The sequence below is a fragment of the Acanthochromis polyacanthus genome, chromosome 14 (assembly GCF_021347895.1).
Source record: "Acanthochromis polyacanthus isolate Apoly-LR-REF ecotype Palm Island chromosome 14, KAUST_Apoly_ChrSc, whole genome shotgun sequence".
Classification (NCBI taxonomy): Eukaryota; Metazoa; Chordata; class Actinopteri; family Pomacentridae; genus Acanthochromis; species Acanthochromis polyacanthus.
In genome coordinates this window covers 27341835-27364993 of record NC_067126.1, presented here as the reverse complement: position 1 = coordinate 27364993, position 23159 = coordinate 27341835, and the positions used below count along the sequence as shown (strand labels likewise).

The window sequence follows — 23159 nt, the reverse complement described above, 5'->3', positions numbered from 1 at the left end:
CACCAAGGACATGGTGATTTTTTTTAGGGGTTTTAGAATATTCAAGCGGGAATGCCATCCAAAATCCAGTGCATCTGTGTAATTTTTTGCAGAAAGTGTTTATCTTATATCCAAGTGAATCTGTGCAACCTAAATCTATGTTACACATCCTGATGTAACCAAAAAGAGTAGGGATAAAGCTTGACGTGATCCCTCATGACTGTAACTGACTGGTGATTATTAAATGATAATCACTGACTGCGGCTGACAGAGCAGTTTCACCACTTTTTCTTCATGAAACGCCGCATCACAATATTCCCCATGAACACCCCGGGAGAATTAAAAAGTATCTCCCCTAACTCGCCAAGAAAGTGTGAGTTTAAGCTTAAAATTTTTAAACCGTCTTATTTTGAGCCATGGGTGCTACACTCTCATATTTAAAAATCCATAAGCAGCCTAAATGCTGGATGCAGCCAGGAGGAAGAAACCCCGCAGCCTCCTAAACTGTTGTGTGTGCTCTCCTGCAGAGAAAAGGAGAGTCTGGTTGGATGGCAGATGCCCTCTTTGACCAGAGTAACAAAATGATTTCTGCCAGCCATGTGTAGATACGCAACCAGCCTTTGTCACCCTTCAACACACACACAGGCTGCAAATGACAGTTGTGACTCTATTAGTCTCAGTAATAAACATAATGAGAGCAAGAGCGAAAGGAAAAATGTATGTGACAACTAGTCCAGCTGATGGTGTCTGTCTGAAGTGGTGTCCTGGACCGTCTATGTGAGTGTGTTGAGATGGAAAGAAGGGGGGAAAAAAGCTGTGTTTGAGTGGCTGTGTATGTTTGTGCAGTTTGCTAAAGAAGAAAGGCAGTGTGTGTGTATGTGTGTGACAGCGTGGGAGGGGGTTAAACACTGACATGCTCCAGAATGACAGATGAAAAAAAAAAGTGGAGCAGTGAAGGCTCAGCGGGACTCGGCATAAGAGACAGGTGTGTGTATGTGTGTGCGTGTCTGAGTGCGCCAGTGCGGGCATACATGCACATGAAATTCACTCGAGTTTATTGAAAATGTTTCCCTTCATTAAATACATGTGTAAACTGTAATGCTGCAGTGTGCAACCTGCATAATAATGGTTTATCCAGCTAGCGTGACCTTAAAAGTTAAACTACTCTTACCACACACACCTTGAAGGACTGTGTTGAAATGACAGAGGATGGATTTTACCCTAAATTCTCCTACTCTTTCCCCCTTCTTTTCTGATTTCCACGTTATCTTCGTGGTCATGATTAAAGTAGTTTATCCCACTACCACGATAGAGCATTAACAATGGTGATGCTGGGCAGGCAGGCGTGGACCGAAAGGATTCTTTGAGAATGCTTTAATGGTAATACACCTTGATAGATTCAACTTCAATTGAGAGTGAAGTCTTAAAATATGTAGGGGAAAAAGTAAATTAGTGAAGCTTGAAGCTGCAGAGAAGCGATTTGTTAACTTATTCAGGTCTCACAAGGTGTCCAAACTGCAAAGCGTGTGTATAAATGTGTGTATTTTGTCACAAATAACTTAACAGAGGAGAGTAAATACAGTCCCTTATACTAATACTTCCTTCATAAATATATTCTTATCAGATAAGTTTCTCATTATCAAACCATAAACATGACTGTAAAGGTCAGGATGTTGTTTTTGGGTCTGTGAGATGTGGCTGCCTGAAAAAATGCCACTTTTATTAATCCTGCTGTTTGGGATTTACTGTGAATAATTCTTTCCTGCTTTTGTATATTTCCATTTTCAACTTTTGTTCTTCATATGGTAAACAGCTGCCACCACTATGCAGCAAAATGTTTCAATTAATTTTTTTCCAAATATTGTTTGACCTCTATCATTACAACAACAAATATACAACTTCTAGCTGAAAAATTCATGAAATTCCAGAATACCTAACTAGACATATCTTCTCATTACTTACTGGGAGATCAGTATTACTGCTTCTTATAACTGTTGTAATTCACAACCATTCAAACTGCTGAAAAAAAGTTGTGCTTGGTTTGACTACACTGGAAAATGACTTTTTTTTTCTGATTTTTAATTGGAAAAAAGTAATCTTGCTTTTAAACTGACAAAAAAAGTAAAAATTGTATTAATATGAATGTCACTTTTAGCTCACTTTGCATCTCTGTATGAAATACCTTCAAGATATTTACACCCATTCTCGTGGATGCTAATTCTTAAACCGTAGCTCTGCGGTCACTGACAGGAAGTTTATTTAATGAGCTAAATTTACATTACATTGTAAATGATGAATTTTAAGTTGTGGTAAGTTACATTGTTGAGTTTTTATTCTTTTGGATTGTGCTTGTTTTGTAGTTGTCAGGATACCCCATTACCCTGCTTTAATTCTAATGACATTTTGATAGTAAGGAAACTGGCTGCAAAATAAATTGCTTGTTTTTGCAAAGTTTTTATTTTATTACATTTTTTTAAACACAGACTAAAACTGAAAAGCAGTATCAACATGTCAGTGTGGACATTTTATTCAGGAAATCACATCAGCATTATTGCAGACTGAGGACAAGTTAAGCGGAAAAACACCACAAAAGGTCTTAGTATGATGTTGAGCCTCCACATGTCACCAGAACAGCTTCAGTGCACTTTGGTATTGATTCTTTGGAGGGATGAACATCACTCTTTCAAAAGATGCTCACTCATATGGTATCTGATGGTGATGGAGAGCAATGTTTAACACGTCGGTCCTAAATCTCCCAGAGCTAGGTTGAGATCTGGAGACTGGGAAGGATGCATCACAATTCAAATCATTTCCATACTTAACAACCCCTTCAGTGACCCCTCATGCTGTGTGGATGGGGCCTCTGTCATCCTTGAAACGACCGCTCCAATCAGGATGTTTCATCATAGGATAAAGGTGATCACTTACAGAAACTTCAGACTGATTTGCAGTGACCCTTCCCTCTAAAGGCACAAGAGGACTTAAACCATGCCAGAAAAACGCTGCCCACAGCAGAACAGAGCCACTTGATTCCTTCACTGTAGGGGTGAAGGGTTCAGGTTTTTCATTTGATGTGTCACTATTCTGTAGTTTGCCACTGAGAAGTATATCTTTGATGCCTAAGACTGAAATAATCCCAGTCAAAAGTGTTTATTTTATTTAAATGGATATTTGCAGATGAATAGAATCGAATTCATCACAATCAGTATCAAAATTCCATCACCTGTCAGGATCTATTTACCAACATGTACACATCTAAAGAAAGAGACAGAGGACAGGTAATTCTGAGAAGACCTTAACTGCTTTGATTATGTGCCACCTTTTTCTCCTTCAGTAACTTATGTTTTTGAGATTAAGCATCTAGTTTTTTTAAACGCTTTTCGTGTTGTTTGGATTTGCTCACTCTGACTCATCTACTATCATCTGCGCGATACATCTGGGACATCCTGTTGCACGTCAACCCTCTTTTCTTTCTCCTCTGCCCTCAATCAACCCTCCACTGTATTCGCTCAAAAGATTGCTCCAGAATAGTTTTTTAAAGGCACCGTGTGTTAATCTGAAAACCAAGTTCTAGACTTCACACAGCTCCTGAAAGCACTGACTGTGGGTCAGTATGACCCAACGCCACAAATATATCCTTGTTCCCGAGATCTGAAACTCAAATTGGCTCTTCATAAGATATGAGCACTGAAGGACACACACACTGCACACACACCTCAAAGCCGTAAAAATAGATTGTGAGTGACTCAGCCGTTATGTAAAGTCCATCTCTGATAGGGCCGCCTGGGGCTGTTTATGTCAGTTTAGCTTGACGGCACTGGAGCTGAGGTGACACATGTCTGCTGTGTCCGAGCTTCAATACACACTCACACATCCACACACACGCACTTTTCCCAGAATATGCGTGCGAGCCTCTCTCGCTCTCACTCTTCCTTTCTAAGTCTACGTTCCCCAGTGTGTGTCCCCCGATGGACAAAGATGTGATACAGTCAGCGTAATGGACTCCCTCCAGCCCAAACAGCATACATTATTAGCATTTCGGTGGAGACTGGGATGGAAACACCGCGTTAGACGTGAATCACGGCTGCCATCCCTCCGGCCAGGTGGACAGTTTGATCAATAGTTGTAAACACGAGCGACTCAGGACCTGAATCTCAAATCAGACCGATACTTCGCTTTCTGTTGTCTTTATTAAACGTCAGATCTGAGTCTGTATGTAGCATCCATAAAGCAGATGGGATGCCAGGCGTTTGATTATATATTTATCATCTGTATTGGTCCCCATTGACAAAATCTTGACTGTCTTAATTATAATGAGACATTTCAATCAGCTTCTGTGTAAATGCGTTTCCTCACTTATTAGTCTGGGTATAAATAATGATATTTAATGCCCCATTGTGGCTCAAATACTCGTTTGAAGACTTTTGAATCCTCACTACAATGTGGGTAATGACTGTTCTCACATTTAAAGATCTAAAGATACCCAACGGAGCTGTTGCCTGCCCATAGCTTACTTAATAAGAAGAGGCATCAGTTTAGATGTCAGGATAAAATCTGATTGAATTTTCCTTGACACAATTACACTTAAAATGAGATTTGTGAAGGTAGCTCAACTGGTTGAGCAGGTGAGCTATGAACAGGGACTACATTCCCCGACACAGCGGCCTTGGTTCAATTTCAGCTCACGGCCTTTTGCTGCAGGTCCCCCTCATTCTTCTCCCCTACTTTCCTTTCTGCCTCTCAACTTAACCTGTCAAATAAAGCCAAAAAATAACTTAAAAAAAGAGATGTGTGTGACTGAGCCGAGATAGGGTTTTTCTCTTAAACGGAGGGGATGTTGAAGGCCTTGAAGCCGTGGAAACACAACACACATCACCGTAAAGGTTTTCTGTCTTCGTATAATCCTGGAGTGGGAGGCTGCGGGGAGACAGGAAGTGAGAGAGCAGGAGATGAAAGAGTTTCCTCACAGTCCTGTCTCAGTGACAACAGGTTTCAGACAGAAAGAGGAGCACACACACACTGACTCACAGACTGTTAAATTAAATGTGTTAAATACTGTGTGTGTATGTTTGTCGGTGTGTGTGTGAGGGTGTGTTGCACAGAGTTAATGACAGTCTTAATTGGTGCAAGCAAATATCCCTCCCACTGCTTCTCATTCTACATCTACTAATAGAAAGACATCCACTCCCTGAAGACAGTTGGGGAAAAATAGGGTTGGGAAGTATTTGATGAATATGAGCGTGTGCGCGCGCGCACACACACACACACACACACACACACACACACTGATTTTTGTCGCCCACAAAGTGATGATTACGTGATACGCACAATTTGCATGCATAATAATGAGATCTTTACCCATATATTAATTTACAGACAAATGGGAATGCCAGAAAGCAGAGGAAGAAACTTTTCGAGCAGTGTGCATACAGTTTCTCACATACACAGAAACTGGACTGCTTCTTGTTCTGTACCTTTTAAATTAGATGCCTTAAATGAAGCCTAACTCTGCACTCAGACCATCTATTCCTCACTCCAAGTGTAATTTAGGAGAAAGGTTTGGGAGATACCTGACATTTCCAGAGCTGCTGTCATGTTTATCTAGCCTGAAAACTGGAAGGAGAGACCAATTACACTTCAAGAGATGGTGTGTTCAAGTATAGGCCAGAGGAAGGAAGTGAATATTGATCTGTTGTGTGAAGCTTTGTGAAGCTCTACACATTTGACCACTGAAAACAGGTTGGCTGCTTCAAAGCAGGAGGTTAATGAGACGCTGAGAATACTGGGTTTTAAAATGTGCTTCTGTTCTATAGCTTCAAAATTCGATCGCACTAATTAGCCAGCAGTCATTGAAGTAGAGACAACTCTTTCCAGATAAATCCAGCTAATCTCATTTACTCCCATCTGTTCCCAATAGTAAAATTGTAAACGATTTTAGGGCATTACAAACTTCTTATTCACAAGTAAAGACACAGAAGTACTTGTGAAACACAGAGATGGATGACCTGCAACAAAGGTTCCAGACCATTTGTGATGTTGTTATATGATGGGAAAAAATCTCGGGTTTTACTTTCATGTTTACAACCTGGCCTTTGCCTTCTCTCCCCATGGAAAACCTGTAGCGACACAACAATTACCAAATCTGTCCACGTAGAGTCCCCTGCCTTTTCCCACCCATGACTCCGAGTGCACATCCGGCCATCCGTGGATAGGGGAACTCTCTCTAAATTGCCTCTCCTGGGTTTTTTTCTTTTTTGTTGTTACTTACAATCTAAGTGTTCGTGTTTTTTGGGGAGGGTAGTGTTTCCTTGTCTTCATAGACAGCTGGGAAACCCTTGCTGCTGAGGGCTGATAAAGCCCCCTGACAAACTTCATATGACATTCCACAAAATAGGGAAAGCCCTTGTACTGAGGCAAAGCAGGAATATTTTGATAGAAAAAGGACACCTTATCAACAGTAGAAGTACTGCAGTTCAAAATTTACTGAAGCATAAAGGATATAAATCAGAATGAAATGTGCACAGTGAAATGGTTTAAGGTCATGGAAAATACACATACTTGCTAATAGTTAATGAGACGATACCATAATACCATGCTTACTCTACAAGGCAAAATAAATGTTTAAAAAAATCAAATAATGGTCAAACAAAAGCTGTAATATTAAAGTAAAGTATTGTAATTCAAATAAAGTGCAAAAACAGTTTATTTACAGACATTTTCATTGTATGTTTTGTAGAATAACACTGTTATTTTGATTTTAAATGAGTTATTTTGATCTATATTTTCAGTAAAGTAGTGACACACGTTTATGATAGTCTTACTTTGACACACTATTAATTCACTCTATCATTGATTCCAAAACAGTTTTCAAACAATTTTTTTTGTTTGTTTTATGAAGAATAACAACATCAAGAAATTATTCACTAATGGTTCAGCAAATCATCCAGAGGGAATTAGAAAAGTATGTGTGTTTTGGCACCAGAGTTTATGAAAACAAGATTTTTGTTTTAATAAATAAATGCCTTAATTAAATATCTAGGTGACAAACTAAGATAGTTAAGTTGATGTAGCACAAAAAAAAAAAACTCTTGCACTGCCACTGGAAAACCAGTGGGGGTGCAAAATCAATCCATCCATTCTCTATACACCGCTTTATCCTCACTAGGGTTGCGGGGGTGCTGGAGTCTATCCCAGCTGACTCGGGCGAAGGCAGGGGACACCCTGGACAGGTCGCCAGTCTGTCACAGGGCTACATATACAGACAAACAATCACACTCACATTCACACCTACGGGCAATTTAGAGTTATCAATTAACCTCAGCATATTTTTGGACTGTGGGAGGAAGCCGGAGTACCCGGAGAAAACCCACGCATGCACAGGGAGAACATGCAAACTCCATGCAGAAAGATCCCAGGCCCAGGCCGGGATTTGACCCGGGGATCTTCTTGCTGCAAGGCGAAAGTGCTAACCACTACCCCACTGTGCAGCTCTATACTAAGTGTGATTATTATTGTTCTTACATTCTGGTAACACTCTCCTTCATCCATTCAGCTCTTAGACTGAGAACCCCTGCGTTCACACAAATCCTACCAGCACCTCTTAGTTTTAATAATTAAAGTTGTGTCTTGTGTGTTCAATCCATTCAGACACTGAAATGTAAAAAAAGACTATTTTTGGTCATACTGAGAGTAGCTTGAACGTGCATGGGTCCAAGAAGTCATCCCAGCATCTAACTCCTCTTAACACCTTAAGTTGTGGTTTTTAATAAAACTGAAAACTAAAGCAGTTAATTAGAGAAATTTAAAGCTGCTGGGAGGCAGAATTGGTTAGTTCTGAACTAATGCAGGCTGGCTGTTTCCCCGAGTTTACTGTCTTTATGCTCAGCTACAGTTCAGCATACAAATAGAAGAATGATAAGCATGATTCCTTAAATGTCACAGAACAGACCTTTGCCGAATGTCAAAATGCTTCTGATGCCTTAGCTGAAATATAATATTGTAAAATATGTTTTGAAAAGAAAATCTTCCTTTGTAAAGCAACTAATGCTAAATTCATTTCCTACTGATGTTTGTAAGCTTTTAAACAATTGCAAATAAATAAATAGCTAAAAAATACACTAAAAGATATACTTAAGTTTAATATTTAACCAAGCATATCAAGCCAGAAATATGCTTGATCTGATTCCCTCGCATCTTTCAAACAACATGACACATAGGACACATGTAGAGTGACAGAATGCAGATGTAAAAGGCAAAGCACAAGCAGATGCACACCTGCTGTTATTTACACAAGAATATGTGCACAAACACACATCTCTGTGTTGTAGTTTTGTAACATACAGAACTCCCCATGCATTTGTCTTTCCTACATGCACATGTGCTTTATCATTTTGGGGCAAACAGAGTGTAGCCTGCGGTTCTGGCTAAGTCTGAGCTCGAGTCTAACCTCGATTCTCTGCTTCTCAGATACAGAAAGCGTCTGTGGGTTGGAAAGCACTGAAAGAAGCGGCTCAAACTGAGAGAAAAAGACAACATCAATTCACACGAGCCGAAGCACACGGGAGCCCAAATTGCCCGTGACACACCTGGAAAATTCCCTTTCTTCACGATGTGACACTTCACCTGCCATCTCCCTTGGGTGGCAGTTGATCAGCAACAAAAACAAACAGGGGTAAAAGTGTTAAGGAACGGCGTGTCAAAGCACTATGTGAAAACTCTTAGTGCCATTTTCAGCTAAAAATATCCAATATCCTCTACCTTCACTTCTCACCAGGAATAAGACTATGTGAAACATGAAATACAGATTACAGTTTAACTGGCAGCATGCACACAGACACACAGACACATAGACACACACACACACACACACACACATCCCACAGAGCTGTTGTCAGACTGGATTTACAAAATGAGACAAGTTGGGCTTTCCAGCCAGCCAGTGGTTGTCACATAAGACTAGGTGACTGTTGGTTGGAGCTATTTTGATGCTGCTCACATGTTATTTACATCACACACCCTCCTGTCATGTACTGTTCCCAGCGTATCTCCCGTGTGCGCATATGTCTTCATTTCTGTGTGTGCGCCGCTGCGTGTTTCTGTGTGTCTCCCTGACGTCCCATCATCCCAAATAATCATCCCACAGTCATGCGTGAGATGCGATTTCCTTTGAACAATAGCAGGCCAGCTCGCCTTGCTGACCCCCCTACCTCTCAGGCTGCGGCGGAACTGACATCCACATGTGCGTACGAACAGACTACACATCCTCTCTGCGCACAATAGCAGCAACACATGCACATTTAAAATACGCACACAGCCTCCACAGCTCAGCCTCCATCAGGGTGGCAGTGATGACACAGTCTCTTTATGTTGCTGCTCATTTAACTGCCTTCTGGAGCAGACTTTAATAACTGGGGCCAACCGCTTGTCAGTGCTGCTATTCTAGCCTGACCTTAACTAGTGGATAGTGGGAACGACACAAACTAATACTAATGATTTGCCTGCAAGGAGAAAAAAAAAAAGAGTGAGCTACTGTGAATGCCCCAGACCTGTCTTTAACAGTAATGGTTGTAATTTTATTGAAAGCAGGGAGAGTTTGGTTGGCCTACTTTGAGCGCCTTTGATAATTTAGCTCCTTCCTGCCTTGTTAGTCAGACTCGGTCCATCACCGCAGTGGGAGATCGATTCAGATTTTTTGGTTTGCAGACTTAAACATAGTCTCTTGATTTTACATAAATATCTCTTTTGGTAATCGTATAATAATCATTTGACTTTAGGCAGAGCATTCAGCCGTTTAGTGTGTGTCAGTCACATGTTGCATAAATGTGTTCCTGGTGACATGATGCTTTTTCTGTTAAATTATAAGATGTATGGAAATCATGCTGCCTTTTGTAAGTTCAGCCAACATGGCTGTAACTGCTTCACTTCCATTTGAATGCGTCTTTTTTTCCCCGCTTTTAATCAGGAAAGTAAAACCTACTGTACTGTGAGAGAAAAACAACTTTACTAAAGTAAAAGTGTGGGGAAAAAAATCCAATTAAGGACTCCACTCCAGTGAAATATTTTTTTACCTTGTTAATATGTACATTTGGTGTTTCTATATATAACTGGAAGCAGTCGACACCCTAGCTGAGCATGTCCACCTTGAAACTGCAGTGTACTGAAGTCAGTCTCAAAAATAGTATTTCAGAAGGTTTCATACAAAACAAACCTGAGGAACTAATCCAATTAACTTGCAGGGTGGGACATTTTTTTTTAGTTCAAATGTATAGCAAGATAATTCCAGTAGTACAACTTTACAGTATTTGAAAAGAATCACAGGTGAGCTGGTATGCTTGGGCTGCAGAGAGGGATGGAGAAATGGGTTTAAAGCAAAGAGTGAGAGTGTTACATCTAAGCCATTTCATTGCAGTAAGGTAGTATCTCCTTGAAAAAGAAAAACTTGTAAATACATCACTTTTTTTTAGAAGTTTAATTAGTGACTAAAAATTGACTTTTAAATAACAGTACAAAAGTTAAAGTACTCATTCTGCAGAAATGTGGCCCCTGGGACCATCACTTTGCTAGGTTAGTAATACAGATGCACTGATGCATAATTTACTGTTGTAGCTGGACATGCCACATTGGAGAGACTCTTAATAATACAGTACAGTATTTAGCATGGTGGCATATTAAACAGGAGAAATGGTGAGTCATAAGAAAAAATAAATTCTGAGAGACACATTAGGATTATTTATTTTAAATGCCAATCTCTATTCTAATTTCACTTTTTCTGACCTCATTTAAATGGAACGCTGTGAGAAGTTGTGTGGGGAAAATGCCTCTATTTTCTTTTCTCTTTTTGGCAATTTATCACAAGTCTGTGTGGATTCTGAGTCATTGAGGTCACGGTAATCTAAGTGCCTCCTCAGACGGTAACTGGATTTCTTCCTTGGTTCAAAAAAATAGATTCAAGAAAGAAAAGGAAGAAGTTCAGTTGCCTTCTTCTGAAGCACTTAGAATTGATCCAAAGCCCCAAAACTTAGGAACCAGTGCATAACTTTTAACAATGTACTGTATTTTTTTAAAATAACGTTATTATATATATGATTTTTTAAAAAGCAAAACCTTAACAATAGCTGTCGAAACATGTAGTGCAGCACAAAGAGCAACACTGCCAGCTGGCATCTGGTGGTGTTAAAGTAGAAATCAACTATTCAGATGGAGTACATGTACCTCAAAACCGTACTTACCTGATTGCATTCCAACACTGAAACTCTATCAAAAGTCCTTTTTGTTCAAAACTATGTATAGCTTTAAATACAAAACTGAAAGGCCTCCTTCAGTCTGTACAAAACAGAAGCTGTATACACGTACATTCAGTGATTATCCTAAATTAAATTCCACTTCCACGCAGGTCTTAGCACTTAAACTGGTGGCGTGATCTATGTTAGCATCTCATCATGCTATGGGAAAGTGACTCAGTGCAGCAGGTGTCCTTTGAAGAGACGGAAATAAACATTCATCCAGCATAAAAAGACAGCTCTTTTAATAAATCCTTGCTAGCCTCACAATCCCCAATTACACACTCGCACACTCATGTTGCTGCTTTAAGTATGTGACTGCTTTCATCTGAGCTTTTTCAGAAGGATGCTCAGAAACAGGTGGATGAATGAATTTCTTTTCGTTAAAAACCTAACCAATAAACATCTCTGTGTATGTAACATCGCTGCTCAAGTAAACATTTCTTGTAATACACGGGCATTTCATGAATTAGACTTTGAGACAGAACTTAGCATCTCGGCAAAATGTTATCACACAAACACTGAATCACCTGAAGATCACGGCACTCCAAAGTGTCAGGTGACTGAGGAGAAAGTGACAAACAATGTTGGTGAACTTCACATGATAAAATCACATAATGATTGAAAATGTCATCTTGACATTTGATTTCTTTGAGCGTAGTGGAGTGCTCCTGTATTGGTCATGATTGGGAGTCATGGTGTGTGTCATGCTGTGCCATTCGCTTATCTCTGGAAATGGAAAATGATTTCACTGTTGTCACTAGTGATTGGTGCTGTAAATTTTTGCATCCATTAACCCTCCCGTTGTCCTCATTTACGGGCACCAAAAAATATTGTTTCCTTGTCTGAAAAAGTCCAACAAATTCACCAAAAACATTCCCCAAATTTCTCAAAATTTTGCAAAGCCTTCTGGAAGAAAATTTCAATAATTCCTTAAAAGATTCCCCAAATTTGGCAAGAAAATTCTTGTACATATTTTCAAAAAATGAGTAAAAGTCTGCCAAAAAAATCCTAAAAATATCTAAAGTGATTACATATATATCAGTAAAATTTCAAATATTTTCTTTAAGAACAGTCACAAAAAAATCAACCAAAATCCAGCAAAATTCGCTGGATTTTGGTTGATTTTTTGTGTGAATGTTCCTAAGAAACATTTCTAACATTTCTTTTTTTTCTACCAAAAAAACATTCAAAGATTTCCCGAAAATGTGGCCATCAGAAGATTCACTGTGAAAATGTATAATTTTTTTCCCACATTTTCAAACTTTAAAACAGGCCCATTTTGACCTGCAGGATGGCACAAGGGTTAGTGTTATATGCGAGTAGTTTTGGCAGTTTTGAATCATGAAATCCTGCAAAAACTTGACTTGCATCATGCTGGGCTACACATAAATGAATTAAAATGCGATATTTAGTTCTTGATTTTGCATATTCATGAAGGGAACAGTTGGTGAAGTGGGCATTTTTACAGTTGATCATAACAGTTTCCAGTAAGAGGCAGTGCGATCAGAGAAGGGAAGCCTCTAATAGCCAGACTAGCAGTCAGTCAACACTCACTGTAACACAATGCTGCAGACTGGAGCTGCGCCGCACCAGAAACATGCTCTTAAAGCCTATCTGGGGAAATTATAGATCAGACCAGTGTGTCATCCCTCTGTTGCTTCTGTGGTGTGTGACCTCAGTGGCAGCAGTTAATGAGGTAGTCAGCGAGCTGATGGGAGCAATATGCTGGATCTACAGAGAAAGATCACACGGCACATCAAGCAGCCAAGCAGCAGCAACGAGGCCCCTCAATCATACACTAATTCCACCTCTGCAGCCAAGTGACGGATGACTTCAAGAAATCACATTTCCGAAGGTCAACTAGATGGGATTCAGAGAGAGAAAAAAATAGCCTGTTTGGTCATTTCAAGAAAAGCCTGAGTGTAAATCAGACCTCTGTGGCTGCAGAATCCAATAGAAGGTAAATTGAAGGATAAGGAAGGAAACGAGGTTGTTAGCTTCATATTGGGACGCGCCCCGCGGAGGGAACTGTGTCTTTTATCCTCCGTTGTTTCCTCTGCAGTGACTGCTCACTCGGGTATACGCCCTGACAGAGATGCTGTCTGCTCTCCGGTTTTATCTTCTGCCAGCTGCCAGGCTCTACCTGCTGGGTTTGAAAGTCCTGTTGGTCCAGCTGTTCAGCAGACCTCCGAGGTTGCCAGGTCGGTTCAACTCCACTTTAAGTTGCTGCTTCTCCTGACGCTAAGTTGACAAGTTGTGTGTCGCTGTCAGTGGCGCCTACTTGTACAGTTTGTGAGTGCATTAACGTTGTCGCTTTGTAGTTACACGACATATTGTTCAGTAGTGTATACCTAAGCTGCTATTCTTCTTTGTGTTAGCTGTCAGCTTGTTGCACTTTAGCGCTAAGCTAATAACATTAGCTAGTTTGACAGAAGCTCGAAACATGAGCTAAATAAATAGTTGGTTGGCATCATATGTACGCCGAATGAACCATAATGACTTAAGAATTCATAGTATGTTCGCTAATGCGTCTATATTTACTGCCAAGCGATGGGAGTTTAGATCAGTGTTTTTTAAAATGGAGTTTGGTTGAAGACAAATTCAGGTGCTTCAGTTTATCATGTGTAACTTGTGTGCATAGATACGTATAGAAATGCTTGTGTACGTAGATATTTATACACTATACATATCTATGCGTGTTTGTACTGGAGCTACGTCCTTCAATCAGTTTGAACCCCCGGCTGCAACGGCCAAGCCAATTAGTTCCCCCTCCGCAGCTGTATGGCATGAGGGCTAATCAGCCGGTCACATATGGAATACAGCCCACAGCTAAAGATAAGTGCAGTACAGTAATTACATCTGTATATAACTGTAGGTGCATATCCTCTCTATAGAGATATAGCAGCGTTTTGTTATTTATACATCTGATAAAACAATAATACAAAGTAACTGACTGTCTGTATGAGTACATACTGCCCCTTGAGCAAGACTTTGACAACTCGCCTTAAGTGTGATACAAACCTGACCCCAGGCTTAACTTTTAATAATGCATTGTATTTATTAACATTATTATTAGGTTTTTAAAAAAAATTATAGTAACAAAAATCAGTGTTATTTTTAAAACCAGCTTGTAACTACTTATAAAAACCTTGCCTTAACCAGAACGCAGGAGACCGGAGATCGAGTTCCATGTTTATATTGTATATCCATACATGGAAAAGAGAATTGCTACCACACAATAAATCATCAGCTCTCCTCAATAAAGATTTGTTATGCTAGTGCATACAGGGAAATAAAATTAACAGAAATCATGCTCAGGAGAGCTGAAGTATGCAGGGATGATCTACTCATTGTCTGAAAAAGAGCACTGATTTCACTGTAGAGGACTCAATGAATCTACCTAACTGGTGATGTATGGGTTTGCACAAGATCTGCTGTTGAGTTGATGGTTTTAGAAATGTAATGTATTTCTTTGATTTGTCTTTTATCATGCCAGTTATATATCCTCCTATTATAAAAGCAAAATTGTTGTTTGAGATTGAAATAAACACATAAATGTTACTGCAGAACATACAGTTCCCACCATAGATGTTTTAACATCCTGTTAGTGTATAGAGTTATACAGTATACAACAGAAGTGAGTACATTTATGTGTATTATAGATGGATAGATGAAGTTTTAAATTTACATGGAATCACTGTGCTTTTTCCTGTCATCCGCTTAAGAACTTTAAAGCAACATCAAAAACTGTCTTTCTTTAAGAAAGTTAGGAAAATCTTTCATCTTTCTTCCACATGAATTCAAAAACCTACATAAAATCTCTCGAGTTTGACAGAAAGTCTGCATGTCTAACCACAAGCACTTTTCATCTCTTGAAATATCGTCCTTTCTTAAATAAGCTTTCATCTAAAATGACATTCTCTCTCTTCTGCCTCTGCCAGTGATGCCCAGACAAGATGGCAAGGTTGCCATAGTGACAGGAGGAGGCAGGGGAATCGGCTATGAGGTTGTCTGCCACATGGCCAGACTGGGGGTGCATGTTATCATAGGTACAGTATCAAACACCGCACCACTGGCATGCAATGAGGACAAGAGGGACAGCCTTTAACAGCACCAACATGCTCGCATGAGGAGACCTCTCCAAAGGCTGGCTTGCATTTGTTCACACTCAGATTCACAAGAACAACAACACTAGTAATAATGGTAACCATTTGTGCTTTGTAATACAATTTTAAATATAAAAACTAAGCAATCCGATATGACAATAAAATAAACTATGACAAAATACTACAAAAAAACAAAAGAAAAATAGATAAAGCTCCGTAGATATGAGCAAATATAAAGGGGAATTTTGAAGAAACTAGGCTAACTTCAATAGTAGTGAGAATTGTTCTTCAAACTGGTCGCTCAGTCAGTTTTCTGGCTCTCAAACTTCTGAAAATTCTGCTGTCTTTCTCAATATTTCTTTGATTTTCATCATTTTGAAAAGTCTTTCCTCCTTTGCCCTGCCTGAACCCAATCAAGCCTAAATGCAGGATTTTTTCAGGTTTTTATCTTCTATGTGAAAGGACTCCAGCTTTTCAGAGAAATTGGAGAAATTTCATTCTATCTACATTTATCAATCTGATGAAAAATTGTTCAACAAATTTGACATTTCTTCAACTTAGGATCTCTCAGTAAATGCAATAAAAGAATAATTTTATGAAGTGGCATGGGGTCATAGGAGTTGTCGTCTTTTCCACCACTGCCAATGAAAAATATCTGATGTGACTCGGATAGACATCATGTTCTCAGGTGATACAATGAAGTTGAGTTTAGTGCATGTTAAGTCCTTAAAGGCAAGTTTTCCTGCCATGCATCTGTCATGAACCGGGCCTCGCTTGAAATGAGTGGGGAGAGAGTCATGACTATTTTTGATGGTTACATGGACATTAAAACTGCAATCAGTCTAATACTAACCTCTCAAATAGTTTCAGTGATGTTGCCCCGAAATAAGGTTTTAAAAGCATTTCCCCCCACAGGCTATATTTCTGCTCTGCCTGTGCACAGTTTTAAACATTGCACTTATGATTGGTTGGATATCTCCTTGTTCGATAGCCTTGTTCTTGTGACTTTTTTTCTCACAAAATAGCCTCAAGTAATGCTAGTTAGGCTCACGTTTATTGCTAAATTAACATTAGATAAACCTACTACCCAGGTAACTGGTGTAGCTAATGCTATGTAGTGAATTTAATCATGAGGTAGCCTGGTGCTGCTATCAGTGGTCAAAACAATCATACAAAAATAATTGTGGCTAGTCACAACTGAGCAGTACAAACAAAAGAATGAAACAAGAAAAGTGCAGTACTCTGCCAAGGCTTCTCAGTCGTATCATTTCCAATGGATAAGTCGTGATAAGTCCGCAGCGGTCGACTTGTAGTAGGACTGCAATCATGTGATCGTCAGCAGGCAGCTGATGTAGTGCTCACTTGTTGTCATAGTTACAGTGATGTGCCACTATCTTGCAGTGATACAGAAATCTTTAACAAATTCGTGGATTCAGACTATAAGCTGCATCACTGCCAAAATCATCCAAATCTGTTAGTCCATTGTTGAGTCATGTTCCTAATGGACAGACAAACAGACGGACAAACGTACGTCGATCATCACGTAACTCCGCCATGGAACCTATTGACTACCTAACTAGTTCACCTATTAATTTTTCTTCCTTCCACACTCTCTGACATGTCAGCTTGTGTTTACCATATTTCTCTGATGTGAAGGCATTCCCAGGTGATTATAAAAACACACATTTACATCGTGAAAAAATTATGTATTTCTCTGGGTTTAAACATTATTAGAAATAAGCTATTTGCAATAATTTAAGTGCACATTTCAAAAAAATAAACAACATTGGTCAATTCTTCCTAGACATTTTGATAAAATGCACTGATATGGGAAGGAAGAAGAGAACAGTTTTACCGAGAAACGTGTTTGCTTTGATAAGTGAAGACACTCATTATTTTGACTTAAGACTGAAAATTATCATCATAAAAAGTACGTTGTCTGCAGGTCAGAACCACCTGCTCACAGCGGGGGCTGACACATCAATCTGTCAAAGCACTTAGAGTGTATGCAGATGTGATACTGATGGCACAATAACCTTGTGTCAGCACAGATGATAACGAGAACACTTCAATCACTGCTAAGCAGACTGACATTAGTTTGTAAACAGCAGTAGCACAGGGAGAACTGAAAAGACACCTTGGTCTGTACAGAGGAAATGCTTCCAGCATGTTTGGTTTGTCAGTGCGTTATAAATTCTATACAAGACACTAGTAAAAACTTAGGACAAAAGACCAGGTCCTAATTACATACCGTAATCCACTAGCATCAATGGGAACCATAAACGTATACAGTCAATGCTTTGGTCATTTTCTTCTATTTTACTTTTAGATGAGAATAGTTTCAGGAAGTAATTCTTAAAATCTAACATGCTGTCAGAGGTGAACGTTCAAAATGAACAATGTCTACTAACTAGATACTAAAGCCTGAAAGTAGAAAAGTGCATCTTTTTGTGAAGCTCTTTCATGTCTCCATTGGGTTGAAAAATGTAAATATATATGTGCATAACTTAGTTTTGCCTTGTGAGTGACACATGAATCCGTGTGACTATCAGACTCACCAGGGTATCAAATGTACTCTCTTTTAATCACTAGAACTAGAGTATAGTTGCATGTTTAAGCATCAATAATAATGCTTTTGCCACCGACAAGATACTAGGCTACTGATACATGTACGTATATCCTCTCATTGCACCTTAAAATCTATTAGACCAAACAAAACTATGCCTCTGCAGTACCAGTCATGCTGAAAGCATCCTCTTAAAAGCCTGTCGCTGTCACTGATCCGTAATTTGTATCAGACAGTCAACAGTACATTCAGATTCCTCTCAGCACCCCATTGATCCATCTTGAAGTTTGGAATAACATCACAACAGTTTGTTTTCATCAGTAGAAAAAAATGTTTGGTACTCCACTGTGAGAAGATGTAAAGACTGTTTGAGCTCTGCTGGGATTAAAAGGCTGTTATCAAACTGAATGTTAAATGCAAATTTAGGATTATGAGAGGCTCCTTTGCATAAAACAAGGTCTGGTATTGTTCCATTTCTCATGCAGCAACATTTACTGTTGGAAGATAAATGCAGTACAACAAAGTATTACAGAGGAAATTGCTAACATGCTTTATATTACGGTTTATTTACATATCTGTGTAAAATCTCTGAAACGGCAAAATGTGCAATTTGCATTTCTTTCAAATCGTATGAATAGTTAAAATAACAAAAAATCACTGCCAGCCCTGAATTTATAGTTGCTGCTATAAAAAGTTTGAAATGGACACAGATAAAGACAGTGAGATATTAACCATTCAGAAGAGTGTATATCTATGTCTGTGTACTACGTTAAGCCATTTATCAGTTGAATAAACTCCCATTCTCTATATATATTTATTGTGAGCCCCAAATCTGTTTTTCTTCCCTCCTTGAAATGTCATCTTGCCCCGATTTTTCTCAGTAATGTACCATCTATCACTCTACCCACAGTCACATACTTCAATACGTTTATCATCACCTCTGATGTCTCCCCTCCCTAATGTTATGCAGCTCAAGGCTTCATGTGTGATTAAGAGCGCTGCTTCTTCACACACTTTAGCATTTTGTTGAGCCCTCTGATTCAAGGCTCTGAAGTGAACTGTTCCGTAAGCCTCTTTTTGACCAAGGAACAACCAATCTGTTGTTGCAGAAGTGTTGTGTCTGTACTTCTCTTTGTTGTTGGCACGAATTGGTCTTATTTTCTCTGCACTTTCTGTACTGTTACAAGAAGAACCTTGCTATGAGATTGCATTAAGTATTCTGAATGTGAATGTTAGTGAGCTGAGGCAAGGTCGTTTCTCTGTGCAAAGCTGGTTAGAAAGCTGCATTGTATTGTGTTGCAACTGAAGAAAATATCCCTTGAGAAAGAGAGCCTGTGTCCCCCAGCTACTGAAGGCTGAAACAATCCTCTGTGGGCTATAAGCAACCATGCACTGGAATTGTACAGAGGCATCTGTATCATGATTTCTGTTATAGTTAAACCTACAGCTTGCATAGCATTTCTTTCTCTTCTCTTTTTCGAAACTGCCTATGGACAGGAACTTAATAGCCAGTCAGCTTTTTAACACATACTGTAGGTCCTCACAAGGTTTTTCTTTTTAGATTGGGAATGTACTATTTTTTTTTGTATTATTTTAGTAGGATCACAGAGATGTTTACATAGAGTTCAGCAGAAGCACAATTCTCAGATTCATTCAAAGCTCTGCATGGATGTTCACAGACATGAACAGGTCATAAAGATCACATCTCTTGGACACTCTCAGTTATGCATTTATAGAAAATATATTCCGACCTTCCAAAACCTGGCCTTTTCTGCTTTCCAGGAACTCCCAATGACAATTTAGAGCTGAAAACGTGTGATTCAGCTCTTTTTTTTTGTATATATTTTGATCTTTTTATGCCTTGTTTTGAGAAGTGACAGGAAGACAGAAAAATTAGAGATTGGAAATGTTATGAAACAAACAGACCAGTCAGTACTTAGGGACTCTTCTGATAGCATAATGCCAAAATTATTGGTGTTTGTGTGGATGTAAATAACAATCGTACAGAAAAAATATGGATTTGTCAAACAAATTGGCAAAACAGATGAACAACATCAGTTACAGTAACGTTCTTAAACATATGCTGTGGTTTCAGACAGCCTGATCTGTTACATCTATATATTTTTCTGTAGTGGAGACAGGATGGCAGCCTATTTAATTTTTCCATTTTGTGTATTTGGATTAAGGAATTGCATTTTACTTTTGACCTTTAGCCTCTTTTCCTCTCTTTTCTTCATTTGTAGTCTGCTGTAGTCATCAACAAACTGGTAATGTGGTCTAGGATTATTTACTAAAATATTTTTGTGCATTTTTTTGTCATATGTGGACATCTAAGATGATGTACACAGAATTGGTTTCCTGGGTAAGACTGCATTTTTATTCCATCCACGAGGTTACAAACTTTGAAGAAAAGTTTACTGATTCGGAGTGTAATCTGCAGCGTCAATGTCAGAGTCTCCTTGGAGACAATTTTAGAACATAAATGAGATTTGAGCACTATGTATGATCTTGCAAAGTAAAACAATCACACAAGAACTTGGTGAAGCATCTGTTCTAGCCTTAAACACGCCTTTATGTATCAAAACTAATCCTGCAACTGAGGATTCACAGTGCATTTCAAATATGCCAGCTTCTTCAGAAGTGGATGCATATTTCAGGTAGAGTAGTGTATTCCTTATGTGAGGAGACTTTATGGTTTGAGCCTCTGCACTGTCAAATACCTGAGCTGGATCTTAATGAGTGGACAATTTTGCTTAAAGTATTTTTGAGTTGGTTTTGGATTAAAATGATATGGTCCAGACTATTTTGAAGATAATGAAAGTGTGTTATGAAGTAAAGACTTTGTTGCTTGGAAAGCTTTTTATTTGATAAAAATAAGGCTGTGATGAATACACGCATACAAATAGAGTGATGTTCTTTGAATAGAATACGTGGAAATGTAGGGCTGATGTGCAAAATAACACTAGTCGACCTGGTCGAGAAAAAGAAGGAGAGGAACAAATATGAAACAGAGGCTTTTTTTGCCATCAACAGCCAAATGTAGCATCTCAAACTCTTACTTTCACAGTGAAGCTGCCAGGTTTGGTACCACTGTGCTCATACCAAAACCAAAATCTGTGCTCACTGACAATATCTGACATGGAACACACGTAGTGTCTGGAGATGCTGCACACAACCGATACATGGATGAATAAACCGTTGCTGACCAAGAAACTGCTACAACACAGAATTCAGCTGCAAATCCTAAAATGTTTCATTTGCATGCTATAAAAGTGAGAGAATCACTGCAAACACACACACATGCATGAGATTACTCTTGAACTACACATGTCAGTGTTAGTTTGAATCGTGTGTTAGGGCTTTGTTACTCTTGTCATGCTCAGTTTATCCATTTGTTGCAGTGCAGAAAGATAATTTCAGTGAATTAATTAGGTTACATTTTTAACCCCCAGCCCAAAATATTTAGTAGGCAAATTATTTCCTCCGGGCGTGTATTTAATCAGTGGCTATTTTAACGGAGAACTTTGTCCGGAAGCAGTTGTGCAGAGATGTGTGCTTAATGATATGTAGCGTTCTCAGTCAGTGTTGGTAAATGGGCACGGAAGCCTGGTGAAGGGCAACTAGTTTTGTTAAAAAGAAAAAACAAGACTATATTTGCGTGAGTATCTTTCCTTTGTGTGTGTTTGTGTGACCTCTGTGACATGTCACACAGCGGACCGGCATTCTTCAGCCCTGCCTGAACCGTGGTGCATCAGGGTAAATGGTGCTGTGCCCTTGAAAAGGCCTGTGTGATAATCCAAGATTAGTGTGTCTGTGTGTGTGCAGACAGGAAATGAGGATGCATGTAGGCTGTTTGTGTGTAGGAGTTTGGGTAAAAATAGTTTTTGTGAGTGCGTGTGTGTGTGTCTGTTCATGCAGCATATATGTCGATATGAAACAAATCCTGACGTTTGATAAATAGGAACCAGCGAATGCTCAACTAATGTTTTGATGATCGATACTTTCATGCACTGCACACTTGTCTTGTCTGCTTTCATTTACTTTGTGTGGCTGTTTGTCAGGCTGTGTCCCTTCTGGTTTTACCTTTGTCATCTAGTGTAATGGGATAATATGTTTTTGTGCTTGAACTTCCTGTGCAAACTGTCAGTTGTGTTTTATATCAATTGTTTGTATCGTGTACGGTTTACTTGTTTGCGTGCTGCTGGTGTCATTCTTGTAAGCTTTTTGCTCTGTTTTGTTTTTGTGGCTAATTTAACATCTGGCTAAGGGAAAACAGTTCCAAATTATCCATTTGAGAAATTCTGGCACGTTTACAGTGATTTCTGTGTATTGTCTCCGAAAACATAAACAAGCAAAAACGAAAAAATTCTCACAGTTGACTTGTCAATTTAGTGAATAATTGTTGCCACTTTTTCTTGGGTAGTGAATGTATATGTTTATCTGTGTTTTTTGTATTTGTCAGTGCCTATGTGTAAGTGTGCATCAGCCAAGATGATTAACTGTGCATTGGATTGGTTCTTTTTAACAAGGGTCAGTAAATGACATCAGATTTCTATCTATCGATGTTTTTTCATGTTTTTTTTACTTTCTGTTTCACATTTCTTCATCTCTCTCTGACATAGTGACAGAGTTCATTTGTATGCAAAATAAATGCTCTCAGCAAATAGAAAGTCCATCTTCAGTTGGTGGCTGTATTTTTTTCACAATGCCATCTGTTTGTGTTACACATATGAAGATATCTTATGTACTGCGTCCAAGGTTAAAGTAACACAGATGGCTTTCAAAATGGTGCCTATTGAATGGAACTGAATGACAGGACATTAAGTTCCTTTGTTCGTCCACACAGTTAGCATGAGTGAACACTGAAAACACAAGATTGTTATTGTATTCTTAAACCCGATTTCTTTTTATAGACTAATCTGACATGAGGAGATCAGTCCCTTCACAGCCTTAAAATTGATTTTATAATGATTTTGTGCTGGCCGATGATTGTGATAGAACATTTATTATAGTGATCTTAGATGGCAGTACAAGACATGCGTCTCTCTCTGTCTTCCGCTGCATGTTTTTCTTTGCTCTACAGCAGCCTTTTCATTATTCTGGCAGAATTCCATTTCAGATTTGTGACATGTTGAAGAGAAATGAAAACGCTGCTAGTTGTTGTGGCTTTTACCTTAAAGTGCCCAGATACATAGATGGATTAAACCTTTATTGATACCACAGCGG

At 39.0% G+C, this 23159-nt stretch overlaps 1 protein-coding gene across 3 annotated transcripts in view; it reads left to right on the top strand.

The window, feature by feature from the left end:
- LOC110960492 (dehydrogenase/reductase SDR family member on chromosome X) overlaps positions 1 to 23159 on the top strand; it is a 51598-nt gene that overhangs the window by 1776 nt on the left and 26663 nt on the right. Inside the window, exons 2-3 of one of the 3 annotated variants that reach the window (XM_022207743.2) lie at positions 13324 to 13462; positions 15203 to 15310. In XM_022207743.2, coding sequence (XP_022063435.1) covers positions 13357 to 13462; positions 15203 to 15310 — 214 coding nt within the window. In that variant the 5' untranslated portion in view covers positions 13324 to 13356. The remainder of the gene's footprint in view (positions 1 to 13323; positions 13463 to 15202; positions 15311 to 23159) is intronic. The other 2 variants (XM_051958418.1, XM_051958417.1) reach the window with 2 other exon arrangements.